This window comes from Anolis sagrei, chromosome 5 (genome assembly GCF_037176765.1).
Source record: "Anolis sagrei isolate rAnoSag1 chromosome 5, rAnoSag1.mat, whole genome shotgun sequence".
Lineage (NCBI taxonomy): Eukaryota > Metazoa > Chordata > Lepidosauria > Squamata > Dactyloidae > Anolis > Anolis sagrei.
The window spans coordinates 87,834,559-87,862,221 of NC_090025.1; the positions used below are offsets into that span (position 1 = coordinate 87,834,559).

At 44.3% G+C, this 27,663-nt stretch overlaps 1 protein-coding gene across 1 annotated transcript in view; it reads right to left on the reverse strand.

The window, feature by feature from the left end:
• The window catches only part of GNAT3 (G protein subunit alpha transducin 3), a 41,414-nt gene extending 35,265 nt beyond the window's left edge, over positions 1 to 6,149 (reverse strand). Inside the window, exon 1 of the mRNA XM_067468846.1 lies at positions 5,894 to 6,149. Coding sequence (XP_067324947.1) covers positions 5,894 to 6,011 — 118 coding nt within the window. The 5' untranslated portion in view covers positions 6,012 to 6,149. The remainder of the gene's footprint in view (positions 1 to 5,893) is intronic.
• Between the last annotated feature and the right edge of the window lie 21,514 nt (positions 6,150 to 27,663).

Consider the following 27,663-nt stretch of genomic DNA (forward strand, 5'->3'; position numbering starts at 1 on the left):
TGACAGATTAGAGAGATGGGCCAAAACTAACAAAATGAAGTTCAACAGTGACAAATGCAAGATACTCCACTTTGGCAGGAAAAATGAAATGCAAAGATACAGAATCAGGGACAATACCTGGCTCGAGAGCAGTACGTGTGAAAAAGACTTTGGAGTCCTCATGGACAACAAGTTAAACATGAGCCAACAATGTGATGTGGCGGCAAAAAAAGCCAATGGGATTTTGGCCTGCATCAATAGGAGCATAGTGTCTAGATCTAGGGAAGTAATGCTACCCCTCTATTCCACTTTGGTTAGACCACACCTGGAATATTGTGTCCAATTCTGGGCACCACAATTCAAGAGAGATATTGACAAGATGGAATGTGTCCAGAGGAGAGCGACTAAAATGATAAAGGATCTGAAGAACAAGCCCTATGAGGAGCGGCTTAAGGAGCTGGGCATGTTTAGCCTGAAGAAGAGAAGGCTGAGAGGAGATATGATAGCCATGTATAAATATGTGAGAGGAAGCTACAGGGAGGAGGGAGCAAGCTTGTTTTCTGCTTCCTTGGAGACTAGGATGTGGAGCAATGGCTTCAAACTACAAGAAAGGAAATTCCATCTGAACATGAGGAAGAACTTCCTGACTGTGAGAGCTGTTCAGCAGTGGAACTCTCTGCCACGGAGTGTTGTGGAGGCTCCTTCTTTGGAAGCTTTTAAACAGAGGCTGGATGGCCATCTGTCAGGGGTGTTTTGAATGCAATATTCCTGCTTCTTGGCAGGGGGTTGGACTGGATGGCCCATGAGGTCTCTTCCAACTGTATGATTCTATGATTCTATGATTTACTCTTAGGACCTCTTCACACAGCCCTTGGAGCTGTGCCGTTTTGCTGGTAGTTGCCGACAAAACAGCAGGAGCACAGGGTGCCTTGTGGCACCCCGCACACCCTTCCTCCTTCCCTCATCACATGGTGGGGATGGGACTCTGTCCCAGTCCCCATCAGATGGAGGAAAGGGCAAAAAAATGTGGGTAGCTCAATTGGAGCTACCCAAAACACACTTTCCTCTCTGACTTGTGATGCTTCCCACCACTTTGGGCAGGCCCGTAGCCAGGATTTTGATTCGGGGGGGGGGGGGGGGGGGCTGAGTCTGAGTGAAAGAGGGTCTACCCTAGCAAAACATTTGTATCATTACCCCAATACCCCATGCATATGAGATATATTGAGCATGGTGATCTGATCATGATATGAATAAACATAACAGTCTAAATAAAGTACCAGTAAGGCCTTTTCGCAGACCACCATGAACATTTCGGGGGGGGGGGGGCTTTGGGGGCTTTGGGGTCTAAACCCAGCATTGTCTGATGGTGCTCAGCAGGCCCCATTCAGAAGAGGAAAAGGGCCCCCAAACCCTCCAATGTGATGAGGTGGTGAGACTCATTCATTTTTCTATTTGGCAGTCAATGGGTTCTGTACAACTCTGCACTGGCATTACATTCCTCCCCCCACCCCCATGCCACCTAAAGAGCTGGTTTTCTTCACTGTTCACCTTCCACAACCAGAGATAAATATTGAAAATACTATGGCCTAGATTATTCTAATTTTGTATTTTCTGATTTATCTCTATAATTGAAAATCTCATCTAATTCCTTCATAGTTGCCCTTCCAAGTCTTAGTCTTATTGCATTTATTTGGTCTGCAGTTTCCCTTTTGATTAATGACTGAGTCAAAGTATACAAAGCCAAAGTAGTCAATGTCTTCATTATCCAATTTTACAGCAACTTTCAAGTCTTAGTTTTCTTCTGACTTCATGATTGATTATAGTCTTCATCTTGATTAATAACTGAGCTAAGGTATGTATGCACTTTGACTATTCTGATGCCTTCAGTAGATGCTTTTACAATACCACAACACATGTGTATTCCAAAGGACATCTGAGGAAATGTAATGCCTAGGTACGTCTGTCCACCTTTGAAGTCTTAGGATAAAATCCAGCCCTTGGTCCCAAACAGAGTAAAACTGTAAGGAACCCCAAATCTGGGCTCCTGTTGAAGGTCTGGTCGGGGGAGGCAAACAGGCAAAATGTCCAGTCTCAGGAGTAGATCAAAAGCAAAGTTTATTCCATCATGGCCATACGGAGAAAGATCAGCCGTACTCAGAGGCGGCCCTAGGTAATTTTCAACGGTAAGCAAACTATTTTGGTGCCCCCCTCACAACCAATCATTGATTTATATTTTCTGTTTGTCATGGGAGTTCTGTGTGCCATATTTGATTCAATTCCATCATTGGTGGAGTTCAGAACGCTCTTTGATTTTAGGTGAACTATACATCCCAGTAACTACAACTCACATATGTCAAGGTCTATTTTCCTCCAAGAGCACATCAAGAGCGCCCCTGGGCAAAATCAACTGTACTGCAAACACTTACTTTGCGTAATGGTTGAGCTGCCCCTGGCCGTACTGCACACGTAGGTCACAGTACTTGAAAAGGCTGCCGTGCCACCACACCCCTTAACCACACATTATATTGGGTTTTCTTATCTATCAAGATTCTACTGCACATGTATTTTGGGGCAAATCTCAGCCAAATATCTGTTGCCACTCAAGTCCCAGACCATGTTCAGCCCATGTTCAGCAAGCCCTACCTTCGCAACTAGCTTATCTATTGCAGAACACACAATTTCTCGGAGCATTTCCACCCTGGTGTTGATATGTTGCTCCTTCTCTGCAGGGAGGGGTACCGTCTTCCCATTTTGTTACCAAAACAAATCTAACATTTAGAACATGTTTACTACTAGATCTAATGATAGCAAACCACGTGGTGGTTGTGAGAGTAGTCCAGCATTTCTGTGTTCTCAAATAATATGCTGTGTCCAGGCTGGTTCATCAGGTGCTCTGCTATGGCTGACTTCTCTGGTTGAAGTAGTCTGCAGTGCCTTTCATGTTCCTTGATTCGTGTTTGGGCGCTGCGTTTGGTGGTCCCTATGTAGACTTGTCCACAGCTGCATTGTCTACATAGGGACCGCCAAAGTCTACATAGGGACCACCATGTCAGACTACACAGAGAAGCCATTGAAATCCACAAGCATGTGGACAATTTCAACAGAAAGGAGGAAACCATGAAAATGAACAAAATCTGGCTACCAGTATTAAAAAAAACTCTAAAATTACAACAGCACAACAACAGAGAGGAAACAAACAAGGACATCTAATTACCTCTCAACAAAAGTTTGCTCTAGGCACTGTCAGGCCATTATATGCTAATCAAGGTGATTAGTCAAAACATTCACACCTAGCTCCAGAAGACAAGTCCTTTGTCTCACCCTGGTCATTCCACAGATATATAAACCCCTTTTCCTAGTTCCAAAACACCTCACTACCTCTGAGGATGCTTGCCATAGATGCAGGTGAAACGTCAGGAGAGAATGCCTCTTAACCATGGCCATATAGCCCGAAAAAACATACAACAACCCAAACTACAAGTCACTTGTGGTGTGAGATAATTTGCCATCTGCAAGGATGTTGCCCAGGGTATGCCCCAATGTGTTACTATCCTGTGGGAGGCTTCTCTCTTTTCTCTGCATGTGAAGCTGGAGCTGACAGATGGGAGGTCACCCTGTCTTGTAGATTCGATCTTTGCGCCACCACTGCTCCAGTCCAACACTTAAACCAGTGCATTATGTTAACTACTTATTCAACCACAACACCAACTAGGAACCAAAACAAAGAGGCAAGACTACAAATATAAAAATTAAAAAGTAGAATGTTATTGTGAAAAACATAGAAGATGCAGAACAATAGGAGGCTGTAGGTGATGAAGTGTTTCTCATTGTTAGATATGTATTCAAGCATCTATATAAATAAAAATGTAATGTTCGTTTGTGGGATTAACAGAACTCAAAAACCCCTGGACGAATTGACACCAAATTTGGACACAAGACACCTAACAACCCAATGTATGTCCTTCACTCAAAAAAAAAAAAAAGATTTTGTCATTTGGGAGTTGTAGTTGCTGGGATTTATAGTTTATGTACAATCAAAGAGCATTCTGACCCTCACCAATGATGGAATTGAACCAAACTTGGCACACAGTTCTCCCATAACCAACAGAAAATTCTGGAAGGGTTTGGTGGTTTTGGAGTTGTAGTTCACCTACATCCAGAGATCACTGTGGACTCAAACTATGATGGATCTGGACCAAACTCTACAAGAATACACAATATGCCCAAATGTGAACACTGCTTGGGGAAAATAGAATCTTGACATTTGGAAGTTGTAGTTGCTGGGATTTATAGTTCACCTACAATCACAGAGCATTCTGAACCCTGGCAACAATAGAATTGGGCCAAACCTCCCACACAGTACCCCCATGTGGGCCACAGCAAAGCGTGGCAGGGGACGACTAGTATCTTTATATAATTGTTCCTATTGACACAGCCACTTCAAATGGATGTATGATGAGCAGCACATTCCTTTCAATTAATTATGCACCTGTCCCAGCAGTGATACAACTAGGTATCTTCTCCTTGTGCCAACGTCTGTATACATATTTGGAGCCCTGCAGCATTTGAGATTGTAACTAACCCTAACAATATCTTAGGAGCACAGCTATAGTCTACCACTAAGTTGTACTGGAACTATGAAATGATAGTACCAGATGTTATGTCATTGCACTGCACCTGAAAAAGCTACACTTGTGGTACAAGTTGAAGCTGTATTAGATAACTTCCAAAGGCAGGATTAGGTGCCAAATAAACTAATTCAGTCATAATTCAGGCCTTCCTTTGTCAGTGATCCGAAAACTGAAGCTGGTGCAAAATGCGGCGGCTCGTCTTCTCGCCGGGGTTCCGGCGAGGTGTTGTATCACCCCAATTCTACAACAGCTGCACTGGCTACCGATTGAGTACCGGATTACTTTCAAGGTGCTGGTACTAACTTTTAAGGCCTTATATGGTCTGGGGCCGGCATATCTGAGGGCCCGCTTATGCCTCCTACCAACCCCAGAGATTACTTCGGTCTGAAGACCAAAATTTGCTTGAAGTCCCCAAGATACGGACTTATCAGCTGTCCTCTTCTAGGCAGAGAGCCTTCTTGATTGTAGCCCCTTATTTATGGAATGCCTTGCCACAGGCCCGTATCCAGGATTTTGTTTTGGGGGGAGCTGAGTTTGATTCGGGGGGGGGGGGGGGCTGAGTCTGAGTGAAAGAGGGTCTACCCTAGCAAACATTTAAACATTTTTTATCGTTACCCCAATACCCCCATGCATATGGGATATATTGAGCATGGTGATCAGATCATGATATGAATAAACATAACAGTTCAAATTATATACCAGTAAGGCCTTCTTGCGGACCACCATGAGAATTTGGGGGGGGGGGGGGGGAGGCTGAAGACCCCAAGCCTCCCCCCCCCCCCAGCTACATGTCTGCCTTGCCAGTTGAAACCCGAACTATCTGAGACCTACTTGCTTTTCGGAAAGCCCGTAAAACCTTTCTCTTCCGACAAGCTTTCGATGGGCGAATAACTCTATGTCTGTTCTCGTTTTTATTGTATTTTAAAGTTAATTGTATTTTTTTAATCTACTGCTGTAAACTGCTCCGAGCCAAATTGGGAGTAGCGGTATACAAGTCAAATAAATAAATAAATAAAAATAAATATGTACAGTTCCTATCTAGAAAGTAAACTTGGCACAAAGAAGATTCACTTTGTCAATTCAGTGAATAATTCTGATGGGTGTGGTTTGTGAAAAGCAGTTTATATACAATCCCATCACATCTATTATTTCATATATGATGTCCTTTTCACAGTTTAAATAAATACTGTAGGATATCAAATACTTTCATATCCGTTAATGTCAATAGAAACAATGTCTGTGACTGATGTAGCTTTTACACGAATTAAAAATGATATATTTACCTAATAAGAGCAACTTGATTGTCCTGGCATCTCTCACTGCATCTTCTTGGAGCTTTTTTTCAAGTTCCCGTGACCTCTTGGCTGATTCCTTAGACTCAGAGCTGACTCCACTGCCCATCTTATTGAACTAAATGCTATTAACTTATTGCCCCAGCACAATGCCAGGTGTAGAAATTGGCTGCGTAGCACAAATATTACAATGGTACTGTGAATACTATGTCTTCTTCCACCTTCTCTCTCCCTCTGCAGGCTGTCCTCACAGTATGCACGCAGTGGCTTTTGATCTGTCACATGTCCCAAAGAATAGGATACAAGGGATTTTGCCAATGCCTATCAACTTCGGCTTAGTATGATGTCAGACATGTAAATCTACCACATTGTTGTTTTTACGTTCTGGAAATAATTTCTAAAAGCATAACAAGACGGAACGACCATGTGCAGATACTATAACTGAATATGTTCAAATCTGTCTCCTGTTTATCCTTGTTTCTGTTTTGTCTTCTTGACTTTGACCTACCCTATGTACTAAAATATGAAACTAGAATTGGTTGTCAAACAATCATCACTCCCCCCCCCCCCAAAAAAAAACTAGGACAACATATCCACAGAGCTATGTAAGTACTGCACCTTAAAGGTAAAGGTAAAGGTAGTCCCCTGACATTAAGTCCAGTCATGTCTGACTCTGGGGTGTGGTGCTTATCTCCATTTCTAAGCCGAAGAGCCGGCGTTGTCCGTAGACACCTCCAAGGTCATGTGGCCGGCATGACTGCATGGAGCGCCGTTGCCTTCCTGCCGGAGCGGTACCTATTGATCTACTCACATTTGCATGTTTTCGAACTGCTAGGTTGGCAGAAGCTAGGGCTGACAGCGGAAGCTCACGCTGCTCCCCGGAATCGAACCTGAGATCTTTCGATCAACAAGCTCAGCAGCTCAGTGCTTTAACCCACTGCGCCACCGGGGGCTCCTTAGCTCTGTACCTTAGCTCATATAAAAAAAGGAACCATGCCTGTTTCTTAATACAGTGGCAAATGGCAAAAGCTTAGTCCATCTGGAGAGAACATAAAACAAACAAAACCTCTCTTTATTCAAATGTGTATTTGGGGAAAATGCAGTGGGGCAGCTGGCCCCTTGCAGCAGGATTGTCCTTTATGTGGCATGACCCTTGACTTAGATACAAGTCATATTAAAATCGATAATTTTGGTACCAACACCTGTCCTTGACTTATACATGAGGTTGACCTATACATACTACTCATTAGTATCCATAGGATATCAATGCAATTAAACACATGATAGATAGATGATAGATAGATAGATAGAGACATATATAGATTATTTGTTTAATTGCATTGATATCCTATGGATAGTAATCCTTCTCAGCACAGAACATATGTAAGATTATTTATTTATTTACAGCTTTTATATTCCGCCCTTCTCACCCCGCAGGGGATTCAGGGCGGATTACAGTGTACACTAGGCCTGGGTAACAACGGAAAAAATTGTTTCTAAAATCGATTCGTTTTTTGGGGGTTTTTGCGTTTCGATATTTAAAAGAATTCCAATTTTTTTAAAAAAAAAGTTCGATATTTACGAAATTTCGTAAATGGTAAAAAAATTACAAAACAATAACGAAACAATAACGAATCGATTCGTTAATGGCGGACGCGACCGCACAATACGCTAAAAAACCTCCAAATGGGACAGGGGGAACTTCTGAAGCTTCCCTCTCCCTCTGTTGTTGACTGTTGGTGTGATATTATAATTTTTTTTCACTAATTAAACAAAAAACAACTATAAAACTTGCCCCAGACATGCGGAAATAATAACGAAACGACCTCAAACCAATAACGAAACGAATACATAACGAAATACGAAGCATTTACGAAACAAATTAAAAAATTCGTTTCATTTTTAAGTTGCTCCAGAATGGTTCGTTATCGCTTCGTTAACAAAAAAATAACGAATTTTTAACGAATTACGAATTAATGAAACGAAACGGCCTAGCCCTAGTGTACACATATATGGCAAACATTCAATGTCAATTTTTGACATACAAACATATACAGACATACACAGAGGCTATTTAATTTTTTTTAGCCACCAGGGGAGCTGTCGCTTTCATCGTCCATCTGCGATGCTGATGAAGCACTTCCGCATTCCCCGCATGCTTCCCCGCTGGAATGCTCTGCTGGAGTCTTCTTTATGGCCTCATAAATTAGTTAATTTAGCCTCCCCACACTTTAAGGTGGTACCTAATTTTCCTACTTGACAGATGCAACTGCCTTTCAGGTTGCAAAGGTCAACAACAGGCTACACACAATTGGTTGGAAACCCACTCCAACTTGGGCTGGCTTTGAACTCATGACCTTTTGGTCAGAGTGATCTTAATGCTGACACTCAGCCAGCTGCGCCACTGTAAGGTAAAGGTAAAGGTAGTCCCCTGACATTAAGTCCAGTCATGTCTGACTCTGGGGTGTGGTGCTCATCTCCATTTCTAAGCTGAGGAGCCAGCGTTGTCCGTAGACACCTCCAAGGTCATGTGGCTGGCATGACTGCATGGAGCGCTGTTACCTTCCCGCCGGAGCGGTACCTATTGATCTACTCACATTTACATGTTTTCAAACTGCTAGATTGGCAGAAGCTAGGGCTGACAGCGGAAGCTCACGCCGCTCCCCGGAATCGAACCTGCGACCTTTCGATCAACAAGCTCAGCAGCTCAGTGCTTTAACCCACTGCGCCACCGGGCGCCAGTGTAGATTAGGCTTATATGTCTTTTTTCTTCTGGTCAATATCATTTGAGAGAAAGGGAAGGGACTTTATCATAGGTCCCATATGTGTGGCACATGAAAAAAATAGTACTCTATCCTTATGAAGTGGAGTTATGGGAAATCAGTTTGTATTCTTTTTTAAACTCAGCAATCCCAATAGCAACTGATTGACAGGTTGAGCATCACTTATCTGTAAATCCAAAATTGATCCCATAGGTGAGTGAGATTGGAACCTCTTTGCTCTCTGATGTTTCAATATGAAGAAACATTATTTCATGCACAAAATTTTTAAGAATAATCACCACCAGATACTTTCAGTGGGACAATGAATTCTACGAACATAAAGATGGAGTAGCTATGGGGAGCCCTCTCAGCCCGGTCATAACTAATTTCTATATGGAACACTTTGAAAAACAAGCCCTGGAAACAGCAACAAATAAGCCCACGATATGGTTCAGATATGTGGATGACACCTTCACCATTTGGAGCCATGGAGAAGAAGAACTCAAGAGGTTCCTGGACCATCTGAACAGCATCCACCCAGGGGCGGCTCAAGCATTACTCGAAGTAAGCCCTTGCGGAACACTTTATTTTGCCCTGGGGCGCCGCGAGCGAGGGACGCAGGAAGCTAGCAGAGGCCAGAGAGCCTGCTGCTCCTCCTCCTCCTCCCATCCTCCTCCTTCTCCGCCTCCACTAGCAGCAGCAGCAGCAGGGTCCCTCTTCCTCCCCGCCCCCACCGAGCGGCGCAGCCTGCTGCTCTTGCCCTGGCTGCTCTTGCCCCGCCCCTGTGGATGGCCCCTCTCACTGCCGGCGCCCCCTGTCACTCCAGGCTTGAGAGGGAGACAGGGGCGGGGACAGCTCAGCTGGCCACCACCCCCGCCAGTCTCCCTGGTCATGGGGCCTTCCGTTCCTCCTCCCCGCCCCCCCCCCCATCCTCTGTCCCTTTCTCTTCCTCCTCCTCCTCAGGCCGCGCCGCTCAAAGATGCCGAGGGCGAGGGGGGGAGGAAGAGGAGGAGGAGCGGCAGGCTCGGTTATCAGGGAGACCGGTGGGGTGGTGGCCAGCTGAGCTGTCCCTGCCCCCGGCTCCCTCTCAAGCTTGGAGTGACTGGGCAGCGGCGGCAGGAGGGCCCATCCATGGGGGCGGGGCAAGAGCAGCCGAGGGCGACCTCTCCCACCGACCTCCTCACTCCACTCCCAGCCACCCACTCCCCGTGAGTATATGGCAGTGTAGAAGGAGGTTTAGGGCCCTTCTGCACACCTACATAATCCAGAATATCAATGGCAGGGGTTTGGGGGGTGGGGCCTGCAAAAACCCCAGAGTTGAGTTTTTTTTCTTATTTTCTTTTTCATATTATCTGCTTTGAACTGGATTGTCACAGGGCCCTTCCAGGCAGACCTTATATCTCAGGATCTGATCCCAGGTTGTCAGTTTATCCCAGATTATCTGGCAGTGCAGACTCATATAATCCAGTTCAAAGCAGAAAATCTGGGATCAGATCCTAGGATATAGGACCTTCCACACAAACATATAACCCAGAATATCAAGGCAGAAATCCCAAAATATCTGCTTTGAACTGAGTTATCTGAGTCCACACTCAGATAATGTGGGTTTTTCTGCCTTGATATTCTGAGATATGGGGCTATGTGGAAGGGCCCTGAGTCTACAGTGCCATATAATTCGGTTCAAAGCAGAGAATCTGGATACAGCTGTGTAGAAGGGGTTTTGGACCTACACTGCCCTATAACCCAGGATCTAAACCCAGATTATTTTCTTATCCCACATTAATAAATAAAGCTTATTATTATTATTATTATTATTATTATTATTATTATCATCTGGCAGTGTTTAAACCAGTTTAAAGCAAATAATGTCAGTTCAGATCCCAGGGTATAAGGCAGTGTAGAAAGGGTTTTCAGCCCCTTCTATGCTGCCATATAAAATACAGATAGAATCATAGAATCCAAGAGTTGGAAGAGACCTCCTGGGCCATCATCCAGTCCAACCCCATCCTGCCAAGAAGCAGGAATATTGCATTCAAATCACCCCTGACAGATGGCCATCCAGCCTCTGTTTCAAAGCTTCCAGAGAAGGAGCCTCCACCACATTCTGAGGCAGAGAGTTCCACTGCTGAATGGCTCTCACAGTCAGGAAGTTCTTCCTCATGTTCAGATGGAATCTCCTCTCTTGTAGTTTGAAGCCATTGTTCCATTGCATCCTAGTTTCCAGGGAAGCAGAAAACAAGCTTGCTCCCTCCTCCTCCCTGTGGCTCCCTCTCACATATTTATACATGGCTCTCATCATATCTCCTCTCAGCCTTCTCTTCTTCAGGCTAAATATGCCCAGCTCCTTAAGCCGTTCCTCATAGGGTTTGTTCTCCAGACCCCTGATCATTTTAGTCACCCTCCTCTGGACACATTCCAGCTTAGAGTCAATATCTCTCTTGAATTGTGGTGCCCAGAATTGGACACAATATTCCAGGTGTGGTCTAACCAAAGCAGAATAGAGCATGGGGAGCATGACTTCCTTAGATCTAGACACTAGGCTCCTCTTGATGCAGCCCAAAATCCCATTGGCTTTTTTTGCTGCCACATCACATTGTTGGCTCAAGTTTAACTTCCTCCCCACGAGGACTCCAAGATCTTTTTCACACGTACTGTTCTCGAGCCAGGCATTGCCCCCCATTTTGTATCTTTGCATTTCGTTTTTCCTGCCTAAGTGGAGTCTCTTGCATTTGTCACTGTTAAACTTCATTTTATTAATTTTGGCCATTCATCTCTCTAATCTGTCAAGATCGTTTTGAATTCTGCTCCTGTCCTCTGGACTATTGGCTCTCCCTCCCAATTTGGTGTCGTCTGCAAACTTGATGATCCTGCCTTCTAGCCCTTCATCTGAGTCATTAATAGAGATCCTGAACAGGACTGGGCCCAGGATGGAACCCTGCTGATGGCCCTCCGCTTGTCACTTCTTTCCAGGATGAAGAGGAGGAAGCCTTGGGGAGAATCACCCTCTGGGTTCGTCCTTTTAACCAATTCCAGATCCACCTCACCGTAGTTTTGCCTAGCCCACATTGGACTAGTTTCCTTGCCAGAAGGTCATGGGGGACCTTGTCGAAGGCCTTCCTGAAATCCATTCTCTGCTTTGAACTGGATTATATGGCAGTGTGAACTCAGATAACCCAGTTCAAAGAAGATAATGTGGATTATCTGCCTTGCTATTCTGGGTTACATGGCAATGTTGAAGGGCCCTTTGATACTTGATGAATTGCACTTTGTTATGTTTGCCTTAGGGTACCCATAAATTGGAAATGACTTGAGGGCACACAACAACAACAACAATTTAAAACACTTTAATCTGATCAGAGGATAACCTTGTTAGTCAGATAATGTAACAGAGCTGCTTATTTGTGCTCCAGCTGCATTTACTTAGATGATTGTTAGTTAGGAAATTCTGCCTCAAATGGATATTTTTGTACTGCATGGCCATCCAGACCAACTCCCTTCACCAGAGCAAGAAAACATAATCAAAGCCCTCCTGACAAAGAGCCATCCAGCCATAGATATAGATCTATATGATTCTCTCTCACACACACACATATGGAAGATGTAATATCATAGATTTGAAAGGGATCCCTAAAGAAGAACAATGATATGTTGCATGTTCCAGAGTAGGCAAACCAGACAATCTCCATATCAACACTGACAAAGAAACAAGAAATACTGTTTACCCACAAGCAGAAAGGCATTACATAGATTAGAAACCAACTTTCTCATTACTTTCTTTTCAAGATCACCAGACTGGATCACAGCAACGTGTGGCAGGGGACGGCTAGTGTGTGTGTGTGTGTGTATGGATGGCATAGGCCAACTTTGGCCCTCCATGTGTTTTGGACTTCAACTCCCACAAATCCAAACAGCCAGTAGGAAGTCCAAAATACCCGGAGGGCCAAAATTTGTCCATGCCCATATGTGTGTGTGTGTGTGTGTGTGTGTGTGTATCGCAGTGATTGGTTTGGGGGGGGGGGGGCGCCAAAATATTCTTTGCTTACCATTGAAAATTACCTAGGGCCGCCTCTGATTGGACACAATATTCCAGGTAACATGGACTAACCAAAGCAGAATAGAGCATGGGGAGCATGACTTCCTTAGATCTAGACACTATGCTCCTCTTGATGCAGGCCAAAATCCCACTGGCTTTTTTTGCCGCCACATGACATTGTTGGCTCATGTTTAACTTGTTGTCCACGAGGACTCCAAGATCTTTTTCACACGTACTGCTCTCGAGCCAGGCGTCTTCTTCTGAATGCGCACAGAAGACATTGTCATCTGCATATTGGAGTTCTATGTGACCTACCCAGCACCAACCAATGGGTTTCCTTAACTGAGCAGGGATTTGCACCCAGGTTTCCAGAGCCATACTCCAATAGAAAGGACTTTAAGGGACATAACGACAATGACAACAGGAACAGCAGCAACAACAACAACACTTGTGCTCAATGTTCAATGACAGGCCGAGCTTCTCGTATGCTTCTGCGAAGGTGGCTTGTAGGTCTTCTTCTGAATGTGCACAGAAGACATTGTCATCTGCATATTGGAGTTCTATGTGACCTACCCAGCACCAACCAATGGGTTTCCTTAACTGAGCAGGGGTTTGCACCCAGGTTTCCAGAGCCATACTCCAATAGAAAGGACTTTAAGGGACATAACGACAATGACAACAAGAACAGCAGCAACAACAACAACACTTGTGCTGGTTTTCTCAATGTTCAATGACAGGCCGAGCTTCTCGTATGCTTCTGCGAAGGTGGCTTGTAGGTCTTCTTCTGAATGCGCACAGAAGACATTGTCATCTGCATATTGGAGTTCTATGTGACCTACCCAGCACCAACCAATGGGTTTCCTTATATGAACAGGGATTTGAACACAGGTTTCCAGAGCCATACTCCAATAGAAAGGACTTTAAGGGACATAACGACAATGACAACAGGAACAGCAGCAACAACAACAACACTTGTGCTGGTTTTCTCAATGTTCAATGACAGGCCGAGCTTCTCGTATGCTTCTGCGAAGGTGGCTTGTAGATCTTCTTCTGAATGCGCACAGAAGACATTGTCATCTGCATATTGGAGTTCTATGTGACCTACCCAGCACCAACCAATGGGTTTCCTTATCTGAGCAGTTTGCACCCAGGTTTCCAGAGCCATACTCCAATAGAAAGGACTTTAAGGGACATAACGACAGTGACAACAAGAACAGCAGCAACAACAACAACACTTGTGCTGGTTTTCTCAATGTTCAATGACAGGCCGAGCTTCTCGTATGCTTCTGCGAAGGTGGCTTGTAGGTCTTCTTCTGAATGCGCACAGAAGACATTGTCACCTGCATATTGGAGTTCTATGTGACCTACCCAGCACCAACCAATGGGTTTCCTTAGCTGAGCAGGGATTTGAACACAGGTTTCCAGAGCCATACTCCAATAGAAAGGACTTTAAGGGACATAACGACAATGACAACAAGAACAGCAGCAACAACAACAACACTTGTGCTGGTTTTCTCAATGTTCAATGACAGGCCGAGCTTCTCGTATGCTTCTGCGAAGGTGGCTTGTAGGTCTTCTTCTGAATGCGCACAGAAGACATTGTCATCTGCATATTGGAGTTCTATGTGACCTACCCAGCACCAACCAATGGGTTTCCTTAGCTGAGCAGGGGTTTGAACACAGGTTTCCAGAGCCATACTCCAATAGAAAGGACTTTAAGGGACATAACGATGACAACAAGAACAGCAGCAACAACAACACTTGTGCTGGTTTTCTCAGTGTTCAATGACAGGCCGAGCTTCTCGTATGCTTCTGCGAAGGTGGCTTGTAGGTCTTCTTCTGAATGCGCACAGAAGACATTGTCATCTGCATATTGGAGTTCTATGTGACCTACGCAGCACCAACCAATGGGTTTCCTTAGCTGAGCAGGGGTTTGAACACAGGTTTCCAGAGCCATACTCCAATAGAAAGGACTTTAAGGGCTATAACGACAACGACAACAACAGCAACAACAACAACACTTGTGCTTTCTTCTGGTTTTGCTTCCATGTGCTTGAAGCAAGAGTCCCATTGTATTGTCGAAGGCTTTCATGGATGGAATCACTAGGTTCTTGTGGGTTTTTTCGGACTATAGAGCCATGTTCTAGAGGCATTTCTCCTGACGTTTCGCCTGCATCTATGGCAAGCATCCTCAGAGGTTGTGAGGTCTGTTGGAATTAGGACAATGGGTTTATATATCTCTGGAATGACTGGGGTGGGACAAGGAGCTCTTCCCTGCTGCAGGCGTGAATGTTTCAACTGATCACCTTCATTAGCATTTGAAGGCCTGCCTGAGCCTAGGAAAATCTCTTGCTGGGAGGTGTTAATCTGTGCCTGGTTGTTTCCTCTCTAAAATTACAACAGCAAAACAACAGAGAGGAAACAACCAGGCACAGATTAACACCTCCCAGCAAGAGATTTTCCCAGGCTCAGGCAGGCCTTCAAATGCTAATGAAGGTGATCAGTTGAAACATTCACACCTAGCTCCAGCAGAGAAGAGCTCTTTCCCCCACCCCAGCCATTCCACAGATATATAAACCCATTGTCCTAATTCCAACAGACCTCACTACCTCTGAGGATGCTTGCCATAGATGCAGGCAAAACGTCAGGAGAGAATGCCTCTAGAACATGGCTCTATAGCCTGAAAAAAACCCACAAGAACCTAAGAGTCCCATTTTTTTCCCCGAGGCCTTGCCTCTCTCTGGGAGTGTTCCTTTTTCTAAAATAATGATTAATTTGTGGAAGGAAAATAATTTGACGGAACAAAAGGAAGGGAAAACGGTGAAGCCGAGCGCTCTGAGGCATGCCAATAGGAGGACGTTGCGCATCCATTCTTTGCAGTGGGATTTACAAGTGTAATTATATTTTTCATTTAGCCAGGTGCTGGGAAGGGAAACAAAAGGCTTCTTTTTGAAAAAACCATTCCAAATGCAGCTGCTTGGATTCCAGGCTGCCACGCAGGGCTGGCGCTCGGTTTCTCCAGAGACGGTTTGAAGGCTCCTTTATAGCCAAGCGTGGGGTCAGTGCGAGGCGGAAGGATGCCAACAAGAGAGGAAGAGGGTGCAAGGAGAGCGTGTGCATGTGCCCAGGGGCGGCTTGTCCATTACGCGAAGTAAGCGGTCGCAGAACACTTTTTTTGCCAGGGGTGCAGAGGCGCCTCTGTAAATGCCCCTCGACCGCCACTTGAGGAGCGCCCCCTCAGCTCACAACAGCCCTAGCAGTCCGGGGGGAGCCTCGGCTTTCTTGCCTCGCTGCCGGGCGATCTTCTTTCCAAAGGGGCCGGGCTCTTGAGCCTCGCCTAGCCCCTCTCGTTCCTGCTCCACCTGGCCACCGGGTACGCGAGCAGAGCCGGCGCTCAATCGTTCTCCGCATTCGATCCCTTCCCCATGACCGGCTCCCTTTCCTGATCCCCGGTGCTCCACCCACCTCCTCTCCTCTCCCCAATCTGCGGGTGGGCCAAGGGGCGGAGCCGCCATGCCTGGCCCGCTTCGGGTCCGGAGGCGTGTCTGAAGACCCCAGCGTGCACACCAAAAGTCGCCTCTTCCCATGACTTTCTCTTCAGCCATTGGGACCAAGAGAGAGAGAGAGAGAGAGAGAGAGCCCCTCCGGCTGGAGGTATCTCCCACCTCCGCTCCCTCCTTTGTTTTTGCGCCTACCTTCAGGAAAGGTGGGCATCTCCACCTCTCTCTCTCTCTCTCTCTCTCTCGGTCCCAGTGGCTGAGGAGAAAGTCAGGAGAAGAGTTGACTTTTGGTGCACACGCCGGGGTCTTCAGGCACACCTCCGGACCCAAAGTGGGCCAGGCAAGGGAGCAAGTGCGGCAAGTGTAGTTACTGGGATGTATAATTCACCTACAATCAAAGAGCATTCTGAACTCCACCAATGATGGCATTGAACCAAATATAGCACACAGAACTCCCACGACAAACAGAAAATATATATCAATGATTGGTTGGGGGGGGGGGGGGCAAAATACTGTTTGCTTACCGTTGAAAATTACCTAGGGCCGCCTTTGCATCCACCCAAACATCCAGTTCACCATGGAAAAAGAAAATGAAGGAAGACTGCCTTTTCTAGATGTCCTAGTCATCCGTAAACCAGATCAACAGTTGGGTCACACTGTTTACAGAAAACCCACACACAGAGATAGATATCTACATAAAAACTCCAACCATCACCCAAGTCAAGGGGTAGCATGACTTCCCTAGAGCTAGACACTACAAGAGAGGAGATTCCATCTGAACATGAGGAAGAACTTCCTGACTGTGAGAACCATTCAGCAATGGAACTCTCTGCCCCGGAGTGTGGTGGAGGCTCCTTCTTTGGAAGCTTTTAAGCAGAGGCTGGATGGCCATCTGTCAGGGGTGATTTAAATGCAATATTCCTGCTTCTTGGCAGGAGGTTGGACTGGATGGCCCATGAGGTCTCTTCCAACTCTTTGATTCTATGATTCTATGCTCCTATTGATGCAGGCCAAAATAATTTACATTCTATGACTCATTTTATATTTTTATATAGTGTAAGGAAATGGAAAATGACTCTTAATTGGTAATTTAGTGGTTACAAAAAAAATACCACAATGCCTGTTTGAAATCCTTGAAAATTGCATCAATACAGTTTGATAGAAATAAAGCTCCATTGATAAACTTTGGTTGACACTCAAGAGTGAAAGTGCAGCCAGTCTTTCTTCCCCCATTGTGCTTCTCATGTATGTTTTCAAGGTTTAAGAGTTGAAAATGACCTTTGATTTGTAGCTGTTGACACTGACAATGTTAAAGAAATCTGAACATGTTTTTCACGTTCTGAAAAAAACTGTCAATTACCACAAGAAATGCTTCCAGTCCATTTGATGGTTTCACTGCAAGTGTGATCTTTTTCAATTTTCTACACCATAGGTCATGCTCTTCCATCAGTGTGTCAGTATCTTGCAGGCATTCATTGTAAAGTTTTGTGAATTTGTTCAAGTTGGATTTTAAATCGCCACAATTAATAGGGATGAACACTTGCAATTCCTGAACTACTTCTCTGTGCCTTGTAAACCTTTCTCGAAGTTGACTGCAGAAAAAGTGCAGAAATGGGATGTAAACATTGGCCCATAATATTCCATTGGTGTTAGTGAAGTTGCCTGGATGTTGCTTTTACAAGTCTGCCTTGAACAGATGTGAGGAATCTCAATGTCTCCATCCATAGATTCCAACACCAAATCTTTCTGTGTCAAAAATGTCCAGAAATTCTTTCAAAGATTCTGTGTACAACTCCCTGGCATTTTCTAAGAGACTGTCAACATGTTGCAGATTACAGAAAATATCAATATTTACTCTTTGCAATGTTTTGCTATGCATGAGGGGGTGATAACAGAAGCTTTCTTAGAATGTGTATGATTAGTATAAATTCAGCATTCATAGCAGCTAAAAGAAGGTGTCCAGCTTGGGAAGACATCTCACTGTTGTATAGAGGACTCTTTTAGTTTTTTAAGAATTTAACACACTGTACAGTTTAATAAAACGTAAAACTGCATCATGTCACTCAACCCAATGGGTTTCACAAAGCGACAACAGGTTGTTTGCTCTTGATTCAGGGAAACAGCATTTTATATTTTCCTTCAACAGTTCCAGTTTGATGGATGATGCTGAATATATTGCACACAGGTGATATTTTTCCTTGGCAGTTTCTGACAGGTGGAATGCTGCAAGTCTTTGATAAGGCTAGATTTAGTGAGCGAGCACTACAGTGGATACAGACAGCAAATGGATACTTCTGTGATATAATTGCCTGTGCACCACTAATATGACCACTCATATTAGCAGATCCATCATATCCTTGTCCACACAAGTATTTCAAATTCAGCCCATTTTTTTAATGTTTTCAACATAATGCATGCAAGTCCTCTCCATCAATGCTCCATCGTGCTCACTCCATCAATGTTCAACATTTACACAAATGACCAGCCACTGCCAGAAGGGACAGAGAGTTTAATCTATGCTGATGACAGTGCCATTACTGCTCAGGTCGCAGGTTCAATTCCGGGGAGCGGCGTGAGCTTCTGCTGTCAGCCCTAGCTTCTGCCAACCTAGCAGTTCGAAAACATGCAAATGTGAGTAGATCAATAGGTACCGCTCCGGCGGGAAGGTAACGGCGCTCCATGCAGTCATGCCGGCCACATGACCTTGGAGGTGTCTACGGGCAATGCTGGCTCAGGCCCGTAGCCAGGATTTCGTTTTGAGGGGGGGGGGCTGAATTTTTTTCAGGGGGGTTTCGGGGGGGGGGGCTGAGTTTCCACACCCCAGAGTCAGACATGACTGTACTTAATGTCAGGGGACTACCGTTACTATTTTTTTTACAATTATAAAATACATAGTTACTTGTTGTATACCTGGAAACATCATAAATTGTATTTAAACTTAAGTGTTTCTGATGGAGTTCAACCTGGGGAGTTTAATTCTGATGTCAATTATAGAATCATAGAATCACAGAGTTGGGAGAACCATTCAGTCCAACCCCCTGCCAAGAAGCAGGACAATGGGCACCACAATTCAAGAGAGATATTGTCAAGCTGGAATGTGTCCAGAGGAGGGCGACTAAAATGATCAAGGGTCTGGAGAACAAGCCCTATGAGAAGCGGCTTAAGGAGCTAGGCATGTTTAGCCTGAAGAAGAGAAGGCTGAGAGGAGATATGATAGCCATGTATAAATATGTGAGAGGAAGCCACAGGGAGGAGGGAGCAAGCTTGTTTTCTGCTTCCTAGGAGACTAGGATGCGGAACATTGGCTTCAAACTACAAGAGAGGAGATTCCATCTGAACATGAGGAAGAACTTCCTGACTGTGAGAGCTGTTTAGCAGTGGAACTCTCTGCCCCGGAGTGTGGTGGAGGCTCCTTCTTTGGAAGCTTTTAAACAGGGGCTGGATGGCCATCTGTTAGGGATGATTTGAATGCAATATTCCTGCTTCTTGGCAGGGGGTTGGACTGGATGGCCCATGAGATCTCTTTCAACTCTTTGATTCTATGATTCTATGAACAGCGTTCAATGCACCCCTAACAGATGACCATCCAGCCTCTATTTAAAAGCTGAAGGAGCCTCCACCACACTTTGGCGTAGAATCATAGAATCATAGAATCAAAGAGTTGGAAGAGACCTCATGGGCCATCCAGTCCAACCCCCTGCCAAGAAGCAGGAATATTGCATTCAAATCACCCCTGACAGATGGCCATCCAGCCCCTGTAGAGAGTTCTGTTCCACTGCTGAACAGCTCTCACAGTCAGAAAGTTCTTCCTAATGTTCAGGTGGAATCTCCTTTCTTGTAGTTTGAAGCCATTGCTTCATGCCCTAGTCTCCAGGGCAGAATAAAACAAGCTTGCTCCCTCCTCCCTATGACTTTCCATCACATATTTATACATGGCTATTATGTCTCCTCTCAGCCTTCTCTTCTGCATGCTAAACATGCTCAGATCTTTAAGTTACTCCTCATAAGGCTTGTTCTTCAGACCCTTGATCATTTTAGTCTCTCTCCTCTGCACAAATTCCAGCTTGTCAATATCTACTTTTGGTGGATTGTGTCATTTTCCTTTCAAAAATGTTGATTAAACACCTGTGACATCAAAAGTTGGTCGCTTCCACTATGTTTGTTATTGCTGCTATTGCAGTGTAAGTTGGCAGAAAAGTAGGTAATGATAGTGTCAATAAATTATCAAAATTTGGTTGCGATAGTTCTTGCAGTTCTGAAGGAACTCTAAATTTTGCTTCTCGTAGACTAAGCATGGGGATTTGGTTAACCAGTTATAATCCATGAGTAAACCATGAATTTTGACCTGAAAATTTGGGGAGATTATAATTTGTAACCCTCTCCCCTTGCTATGCACTTGTGTGTGATTATTATGCGATAAAAAACAATGTGTCTTAGATTTGCTGGTTTCCAGGTTGTTGTCCCCCACTCCCCCCCCCCCAAAAATCCATCTTACCTTCCAGAGAGAGAGAAGGGTTATGAAGGAGAGGCCCCAGAAGGGTGTGACTATTATGCGGTGGTGACTACTACGTTGTTAAACACAGTTCTGGTACCAAGTATTTCGAATAGGGGATATTTAATAATAATAATAATAATAATAATAATAATAATAATAATACTAACAACAACAGCAACTTAAGGACAGTTCAGAATGATAAAATTCGACACTAGAGGGCACTACTATCTTCAGAATAGAGCTGCTGATGAATATTAACAAAACGTAGGAATGGCCTTACTGTTTTGCTTTGGCTGAAATTCATTAAATATTCGACATAAACTGGTTGAATTTGAAAGTTCTTGCAGTTTCTTGAACAAAAGGATACCAAAAACCTATAAAAAAAGGAAGCCATGATATCTTTTCCATTTTTGATCAATGCCCTATTTTAGAATATGAAAGAAAATAAAGCATTTAAGTATGTTTAACTGTTTCTTATATCTGATTTTTTTCAGAGGAATTTGAGGCAAGAGAGTAATTAGATCTCAAAGATGAAGTCACATACAATTTATTTCACACCGAGTAGTAATGTAAAGCTACTCTGCATACATAGATTGATTTTCTTTAACACATTCGTTAAGTATAACACTTGCTAATACCATGCTAAAAATACACAGAACAAAACTAGGCTCAGTTCTTGCCACCATCTGTACAAAAATGTTTTGAAAATCCAATGATGGCAATAAAGTAAAAGCAACATAGGTACACTGATGGGGCATCTACAAGTTCAGGGTCTGTCCACACAACACAATTGTATCCCTATGGTTTCACTTTAACTGCCTTGGCAATATTCTTTGAAAGAGAGTGGGAAAATTGTAGATCTTTTTGTTTGTTTTATTTTTGTGTTAATGTTTTGTTTTTCTGTTTTGTTATTTTTAATCGTTATTAAAAATCATTTGCCAAAGCAGAGCATGAATGGTTACACAATAAATGCCATTTTTATAGAAAATACAGAGTTGTGCATTTCAAATCACCCGCTCCCACCTCCTGCCAGTTTTGAATGTGATTGGCTGGCGCGCTAGCACCTCCTAAGCGCCTGGGCCAATCACAGAGCGGCTGCAGTGAGCCAGAACCAATGGGAAAGTTTCTGCTGCCTCGGTGCTTCAGCGAATCAGGAAGGAGGGAGGCGGGACAAGGGAACACAATGCATTTTTGAATGGATTATGGCTCAGGAAATGTCCAAGAGGCTTAACGAGTTCCGAGGGGATCTGCCAGTCAAGCCAGCCTATTGTTTTGTGAGTGGAGGCAATAAACATGTGGCAGCAAAATCCGGGTTTTTCCTTGACTGCGAGACAGGGGGACAAAGGAAGCAAACTTGGGTAGATGCTATCAATGGGATGTAAACACGGCCGGTGGGAAAGGTTCCCCCTTATCTTGTTGAAAAATGATTAAATTCTGCCAAATGAATCATCTCCTGATGGTCTGATTCTCTGAGGTCAGGAAATGGTTCTTTTTCTATTGTCCATGCAAGAGATGTCCTAATGAGAGTTTCTGTATATGCTAATTGCTTTCATTCCTTGGGGCTGGGTGACTTCCTTACACATTTTCTTAAGTGAAGGGAGTGGGGCAAAGGGTCAGGAAAAGGTCAGAAACATAAGGAAAAAATATAGAAATATAGAGATCATACACAAGGAAGTCATATCTAGGCATCCCTTCCCTCCCTCCCCCCAACAGAGCAATTGATATAAGCCTTTATCATGGCATAGTATAAATTCATAGTTCAGTTTGGGGAAACCATGGGTGAAAACAAGTTCATGAAGGAAAAAGGAGTCCAAAATGTGGCAGGAAGTCCAAAGATCATAAAAAGGAGTTTGATGATTTCCACTAAGCCAAGGTATGGAGCCCCGCAGCGCTGGGGTCGAAGTCTGTCCTTGGTCCTTGGAAAACTGTAACTCTTTCCAAGGGCTGGAGCCCAGAGACCAATCTGCTCTGTGAAAGCCTCATGGGGTCCTTGTTGTTGTTAGTGTCTTGGCAAATTGACCAAGACTTAACCCCTATTGTGCAGTCTGGTGCCCTTGCCCTTTGTTTTATAATTTTATAAAATATATTTGGAGCCATGAAGCCACCACCACAACCTTGGTGACCTTTCACGGGCACTCCTTGACCTGGAATGCCTGCCTGGTCTTTACCTCAACAAATTACTCAAGCACCCATCATATTTGGAATCAATCCACCTCTATTTATTCCAGTTTGGACTGACTGCACAAAGGATGACCAGACCCTGAATTGGGCTAATCTTCTTTTGTGTGGCCATATGGACATAAAGGACTCATAATCCCCTGGCACCCTTCCTGGAGTTTGGAAGATCCTGCCACTGTTTTTCTGAATGTAATTTCCCCTTTTCCAGGAATGGATTCCTTAATCCCATCACTCTGGACAGCATGTTTGTAAGGTCAGCAATGGACACAAGCGCCATGGGCACCAGACCCACCTGATGGGTCATTCAATCGACAGTCACCAAAACAATAATTCTAAGGGATTTGATCTTGAGGTTGAGACACTGTCACCCATTCATAAAGTGTTATTCTCCTTTGTTTTTCCTGACCATCCTGCCCCCTGCCTGCCATTGGAGAGCAAAAATCTGCATTGGAAGTGGGGAAAACTCTCTGATTGGCTGCTGGGTATTGCAGCCCCTCCACGTGGAGAGAATCCTCCCAGCTGCTTGTGATGACACAGCCGGCTCCACCTATCAACATGAAGCCCCAGCTGGGCATGCATGTGAAAAACAAAAGGCAGAACTGTATAAAATGTGAGTTTTATATGTACAATGGCATGTCAGCTTCTTTGAGTGGCTCACCACTGATTGTCATCCTTTCTGGCTGGATCGAATAAATTACCACTGTGACTTCTGCTTCAACTGATGAGATTTCTTTGATTGGGGAACATTGGGTTTTAGCTTTGGGTCTCACCAGGCACGGACTCTGTAGCTTAGTGCCGGATCTCATTATCTGCTTGTCAGATCTCGTTATCCATGTATTAGGTTTCGCTATCAGCAGAGGTTGAATGGGCCTTAAGAAGCATTGCTAACAACAAGGCAGCAGGAGACGACGGGATCCCAGCTGAACTGTTTAAAATCTTAAAAGATGATGCTGTCAAGGTGATGCATGCCATATGCCAGCAAATATGGAAAACACAAGAATGGCCATCAGACTGGAAAAAATCAACTTACATCCCCATACCAAAAAAGGGAAATGCGAAAGACTGCTCCAACTTCAGTACAGTGGCCCTTATTTCTCATGCCAGTAAGGTAATGCTCAGGATCCTGCAAGGAAGACTCCAGCAATACATGGAGCGAGAGTTGCCAGATGTTCAAGCTGGGTTTAGAAAAGGCAGAGGAATGAGAGACCAGATTGCCAATATCCGCTGGATAATGGAGAAAGGCAGGGAGTTTCAGAAAAACATCTACTTCTGCTTCATTGAATATTCTAAAGCCTTTGACTGTGTGGATCATAATAAATTGTGGCAAGTTCTTGGTGGGATGGTGTAATAGAACTACCTTTCAGTCGGCTAGGCCGAAGCCTGCATGACAGTGGCTGGCATCTTGGAAGTCAAGCAGAGCAGGAGGAGGAGACAAGCTGACTCCTGATTGGGTATAGCCATTGGGGGGAGGAGTCAGTTTAGAGAGGGAAAATAAGCTGCCTGTTTTGACAGAGGGGAGAAGAGTCTTAACATCGGACAGAGAAGGTTGTGTTTTAAGATAGGGAGTTACAGCAGGGATCTGACAGGAGAAGAAGAGCTTTTAGTGAGCCTTTAGGTTAGGGACATAGGTTGAGACAAAGGCTAGGAGTTTTACTGTGCTGTGAGGGCCAGTAAAAGAAAAATTTGTCTCTGGAGCCTACTACCCTGTGGTGGAGACAGAGAGAGTTCTGTTTCTACAGTGAAACTGTGTCTAAAGATAGAACAGTTTGTTAAAGGTGTCTCACAGTTATTAAAAGCTATTCTGTCAGGGGAACTGTTTGTTTTAAGTAACCAAGTTACTGCAACTGAATCAAGATTCTGTACCACTCATTTCCAACGAGTTGTTGTTAATATAAAGTTTAATAAACTCTTACTAGTTAACTTTTAACTGTTGTATGCCTCAATCTATACGTTCCCTCAGAACTCACTCTCTCAAACCCATTTTTAAAGTCCAGTCATCCAGTGGAGGAAGCCATAGAAGATCAAGAGCTCAAACACATTACCTATAATATATTCACACCCTTTTGGTTCCTCAGGCCAGTAATTCTGAGGTGGTGGTGGCTAATACTACCAAGAACATTCGGTCACTCGCATATCCAACATAGGGTCAGCCTTTGATCTACGCTATATCGAAGGGCAGAGGTGTGATTGTTGTGTCTACCCTGCCTAGATATTCCTTGAACTTTATTATAGATGGGCATACCAAGCCACCTTGTCTCTCTCCTGAGGAATCTGTACAAGGACCAAGTCGCAACAGTCAGAACTGACCACGGAACAACAGACTGGTTCAAGATTGGGAAAGGCGTACGGCAAGGCTGCATACTCTCACCCAACCTTTTAAACTTGTATGCAGAACACATCATGCGATGTGCGGGGCTCGATGAATGCAAAGCTGGGGTAAAAATTGCTGGAAGAAACATTAACAACCTCAGATATGCAGATGACACCACTCTGATGGCCGAAAGCGAGGAGGAGCTGAGGAGCCTTCTAATCAAGGTGAAAGAAGAAAGCGCAACAGCTGGGTTGCAGCTAAACATAAAAAAAACCAAGATTATGGCAACAAGAATGATTGACAACTGGAAAATAGAGGGAGAAAATGTGGAGGCCGTGACAGACTTTGTATTTCTAGGCACAAAGATTACTGCAGATGCAGACTGTGGCCAGGAAATCAGAAGACGCTTACTTCTTAGGAGGAGAGCAATGTCCAGTCTCGATAAAATAGTAAAGGGTAGAGACATCACACTGGCAACAAAGATCCGCCTAGTCAAAGCCATGGTATTCCCTGTAGTAACCTACGGATGTGAGAGCTGGACCTTAGGGAAGGCTGAGCGAAGGAAGATAGATGCTTTTGAGCTGTGGTGTTGGAGGAAAGTTCTGAGAGTGCCTTGGACTGCGAGAAGATCCAAGCAGTCCATCCTCCACGAAATAAAACCTGACTGCTCATTGGAGGGAAGGATACTAGAGACAAAGTTGAAGTACTTTGGCCACATCATGAGGAGACAGGAAAGCCTAGAGAAGACAATTATGCTGGGGAAAGTGGAAGGCAAAAGGAAGAGTGGCCGACCAAGGGCAAGATGAATGGATGGCATCCTTGAAGTGACTGGACTGACCTTGAAGGAGCTGGGGGTGGTGACGGCCGACAGGGAGCTCTGGCGTGGGCTGGTCCATGAGGTCACGAAGAGTTGGAGACGACTGAATGAATGAACAACAACAACAACATATGTACAATGGCATGTCAGCTTCTTTGAGTGGTTCATCACTGATTGTCATCCTTTCTGGCTGGATCGAATAAATTACCACTGTGACTTCTGCTTCAACTGATGAGGCTTCTTTGATTGGGGAACATTGGGTTTTAGCTTTGGGTCTCGCCAGGCACGGACTCTGTAGCTTAGTGCCGGATCTCATTATCTGCTTGTCAGATCTCTTGGGTTTCTCTATCAGCATGTATTGGGTTTCTCTATCAGCAGTCTGGATTTCTGAGAACTGCTTTAAATTGCTCGATTTTATTAGAAGGAGCGGAGGCTCAAGATAGTAAATATTTCACTCGCACTATCCTTTTGTTATCTTTCCATTACTATGGGTCAGAGTATACGTGCCAGGATCCTACATTGCAGTGTAGTGCAATTATCTACTGGGAGAGTTAGATCACCCTTGAACTTTGCAACTCCTACAATTAATAGTAATGTAGGGCACCATATGGACAAATAGCCACTGTGTGTGACTGACAGCCCGTTGTGCACAGCTACATAGGGATATATCACAGATAAAATTAACAGGTTGTGGATAACACAAATATACTACGCTGAATTAAATGCTAATGGTAGTTTGACCAATTATCTCTAGTATTACAACACCATCCTTTAAATAAAACACCTGGAGAAAAATTACTTCCCTGAAAACATTACAACATCCTCTATGATATACTACTGACTCAATAATAAATTACAAGTGTTTGAAATCAATGCAAATTTTTGCTGTTGCAACCACACTTGTATTACATCGTGTATTACAATGAAATGAATGCATAATTATGCCAAGTGAGAAAAGATTAGTAGAATTTTTGATATGGTGCCTAATCTATTTTATAAGTATAATCATTAACATAACCAATAGCCCGTGACTTCTACCAAAAACTATCTATAATTTTCAGGAATCTAAATACCTGCCTTTCAAGGTGATATTTATTGAATTAAAGCATTTCTGTACTGAATTAAAGTATTGAATTAAATTTCTGTATTGAATTAAATCATTTCTATACAGACATGTGCCTTTCACCTTAAGAACAGACAAGCCTCCCGAGCTCTGAGGATTACCTGGGAAGGAATCCCACTGGAGCATTGCAGCACACCCAAATACCTGGGAGTCACTCTGTACTGTGCTCTGACCTACAAGAAGCACTGCCTGAACATCAAGCAAAAAGTGGGTGCTAGAAACAATATCATACGAAAGCTGACTGGCACAACCTGGGGATCACAACCAGACACAGTGAAGACATCTGCCCTTGCGCTGTGCTACTCTGCTGCTGAGTACGCATGCCCAGTGTGGAACATGTCTCACCCCACTAAAACAGTGGATATGGCTCTTAATGAGACATGCCACATTATCACAGGCTGTCTGCGTCCTACACCACTGGAGAAATTACACTGTCTAGCTGGTATCGCACCACCTGACATCCGCTGGGAAGTAGCCGCCAATAGTGAAAGGACCAAGGCATCTCCAGCTCATCCTCTGTTTGGGAATCAGCTAGCACGTCA